The sequence below is a fragment of the Chrysochloris asiatica genome, unplaced genomic scaffold (assembly GCF_000296735.1).
Source record: "Chrysochloris asiatica unplaced genomic scaffold, ChrAsi1.0 scaffold00199, whole genome shotgun sequence".
Taxonomy (NCBI): domain Eukaryota; kingdom Metazoa; phylum Chordata; class Mammalia; order Afrosoricida; family Chrysochloridae; genus Chrysochloris; species Chrysochloris asiatica.
In genome coordinates this window covers 5,472,592-5,476,098 of record NW_006408717.1, presented here as the reverse complement: position 1 = coordinate 5,476,098, position 3,507 = coordinate 5,472,592, and the positions used below count along the sequence as shown (strand labels likewise).

General features: G+C 39.5%; 1 protein-coding gene across 1 annotated transcript in view; it reads left to right on the top strand.

Annotated features, from left to right (window-relative positions):
• ADAMTS5 (ADAM metallopeptidase with thrombospondin type 1 motif, 5) overlaps positions 1-3,507 on the top strand; it is a 79,377-nt gene that overhangs the window by 67,293 nt on the left and 8,577 nt on the right. The window contains exon 7 of the mRNA XM_006872478.1: positions 3,293-3,468. Within this exon, the coding sequence (XP_006872540.1) occupies positions 3,293-3,468 (176 nt within the window). The remainder of the gene's footprint in view (positions 1-3,292; positions 3,469-3,507) is intronic.

Sequence of the window (3,507 nt, the reverse complement as noted above, 5' to 3'; positions counted from 1 at the left end):
GTTCGAAACTACCAGCTGTTCCCCAGGAGAAAGATGAGGCTTTCTGCTCCTGTAAAGATTTACAGCCTCGGAAACCCTGTACAGGGTCACTATGAGGCAGAACCAACTCCACGGCACATAACAACAACAACAATGTGTGGCACAGTAGACTAACCATTGTATTATTTACCATAAATTTGGTGGTTCAAACCCACCAGCTGCTCCTCAGAAACCCTATACAGAGTCAACTATGAATTGAAACTAAGTCGAGAGTATTTAACAACAACAAATCTTCACAGAGTGGACTGCCTCATCTTTCTCCCATGGAGAGACTTGTGAAGTTAAATCGACAACCTTTCAGTTAGCAGCTGAGCATTTAACCATGTAACCACCAGGACTCCAAATAAGTTCTAAATATTGATACCTCCTTCACTCTCCCCTCCTACTTACCCCTAGTAACCACTAATAAGCTTTGGATTTTATACACGTGTCTGTAAGTGGGAATATACAATATATGTGCTTTTGTGACTGAATTATTTCATTCAACCTAACGTTTTCAATCACCACTCATCTGTCAATTTTTTGTACTGTAGTGGCTTGTGAGTTGCAGTGACTCTGGAAGCTGTACCATGGGTATTTTAAATACCACCAGGGTTATCCACAGTGGACAGGTTTCAGATGAAAGTTGCTCTCTAGTATTAAAGCAAATAGAAGAAATGAGGAGATACAAGAGCTGAAAAGAAAATTTCAAAAGTCAGCTCGAGATGACAAAGTCAAATAGTACAACGAAATGTGTAAAGATCTGGAGTCAGAAAACCAAAAGGAAAGAACACACTCAGCATTTCTCAAGTTGGGGGAACTGAAGAAAAAACTCAAGCCTTGACTTTCATTATGGAAGGATTCTCTGGGCACATTATTGAATGATGCTGAATGCATTAAAAGAAGATGGAAGGAATACACAGTCACTGTACCAAAAGGAAATGTTTGATATTCATCTGTTTCAAGAGGTACCGTATGATCAAGAGCCAATGATACTGAAGGAATAAGTCCAAGGTGCATTGAAAGAACTGGCAAAGAACAAGGCACCAGGAATTGATGGAATAAAAATTGAAATCTTTCAAGAAAGTGAGGCAGCACAGGAGGCACTCACTCATCTATGCAAAGAAATTTGGAACACAACTCTCTTGCCAACTGATTGGAAGAGATCCATATTTGTGCCCATTCCAAAGACAGGTGACCCAGCGGAATGCGGAAATCATCAGACACTATCTTTGATATCCCATGCGAGTAAAGTTTTACTGAAGGTAATACAGAAACGGCTGCAAGCATACATTGATAGAGAACTTCCAGAGGTTCAAGCTGGTTTCAGAAGAGGATGTGGAACAAGGGATATCATTGCTGATGTCTGATGGATCTTGGCTGAGAGCAGAGAATACCAAAAAGATATATACCTGTGCTTTATTTACTACACAAAGGCTTTTGATTGTGTGGATCATGACAAGCTATGGACAACATTGTGAAGTATGAATATCCCTGAACACTTAATTGTGCTCATGAGGAATTGATACGTGGACCAAGAGGCAGTTTGTCTGAAAGAATATGGGAACACTGATTGGTTAAAAATTAAGAAAGGTGTGTGACAGGGTTGTATTCTTTCACCATACTTGTTCAACCTGTATGCTGAACAAATAATCCAAGAAGCTGGGTTATATGAAGAAAAACATGGCATCAGGATTGGAGGAAGACTCATTAACAACCTGCGATATGCAGGTGATACAACCTTGCTTGCTGAAAGTGAAGACCATTTAAAATTCTTACAGATTAAAATCAAAGACCACAGCCTTTGGTACGGATTGCATCTCAATGTAAAGAAAACAAAAATCCACACCACTGGACCAATAAATAACATTCTTATTAATGGAGGAAAGATTGAAATTTTCAAGGTCTTAGTTTTTCTTTGATGAACTAACAACACTCATGGAAGCAGCAGTCAAGAAATCAAACAACACATTGCATTAGGAAAATCTGCACAAGGCCTTTATAAAGTGTTGAAGAGCAAAGATGTCAGCTTGATGACTAAGGGGTGTCTGACCCAAGCCGTGGTATTTTCAATAACCTCATATTCATGCAAACACTGGTCAGTGAATAAGGAAGATCACAGAAGAATTTATGCTTTGAGTTATGGTGTTGGCAGAGAACATTGAAACTACCATGGGCTGCCAAAAGAACCAACAGATCTGTGTTGGAAGAAGTGTAGCCAGAGTGCTCCTTGGAGGATAGGATGGCCGAACTTCATCTCTCATACTTTGGACATATTGTCAGGAGGGTACCAGTCACTGGAGAATGAAATCATTTTTGGTAGAGCGGAGGGTCAGAAAAAAAGGAGGAAGACTCCCAACGAGATAGATTGGCAAAATGGCAGCATCAATGGGCTCAAGCATGGCAACAATTGTAAGGTTGGCTCAGGACTGGGTAGTGTTTCATTCTGTTGTGCGTAGGGTTGCTATGAGTTGGTACCAACTTCATGGCACCTAACAACAACAATGTTTTCAATGTGCATCCATGTTATAGTATGTATCAGGACTTTGTTTTCTCTATGACTGAAAGATATTCCACTGTATGTCTGTACTACATTTTATTTATCCATTCTTCTGTTGGTGGACATTTAGGCTGTTTCTACCTTTTGACTTTATGAACAGCACTTCAGTGAGCCTCTTGGCTTAGATCAAGTGTAGTTTCTTTTCTTATCAAATTGTTTACTTTTCAATGTACTATCTATTCTAATAAAACTCAAACTTAAAAATAATCACTTCTTTGTTCACCAAAGGGTCCCTGAGTGGTGCAACATATTTGTGCTCAACTACTAAACTAAAAGTTGAAAGTTCAAACTCACTCAGCAGTGCCATGTAGAAAGGCCTAACAGCTTGCTTCCATAAAGATTGTTGTTGGTTATCACTGAGTCCTTTCCAAACATTTTGACCACATGTAAAAGAGTGGAATTGTCCCATAGGGTTTTCATGGTTGTAATCTTTATAGAAACAAATTACCAGGCCCTCCTGTAGAGCCACCAAATGTTTGAACAACTAATCTTTAAGTGAACAGACAAGCCCATAACTATTGCACCACTTGGACTTCTTCCATAAAAATTACAGCCAAGAAAACCCAGTGGAGCAGTTCCACTCTATCATAGGTGTGATCACCATGAGTTGGAATCAACTCAACAGCCACAGGCTTGGTTTGGTTTTTGTTCATCAAAAGAACCAATTTCTGACTACAGATGCTTCACATTGACAATGTGTTTCTCATCCCCTAGGTGACCGATGGAACTGAATGTAGGCCATACAGTAATTCTGTCTGTGTTCGAGGAAAATGTGTGCGAACTGGCTGTGATGGCATTATTGGCTCCAAGCTACAGTATGACAAGTGCGGGGTCTGTGGAGGAGACAACTCCAGTTGTACAAAGATTATTGGAACCTTCAATAAAAAAAGGTAATATAACGATAATATATATAGTTATATATACAACAT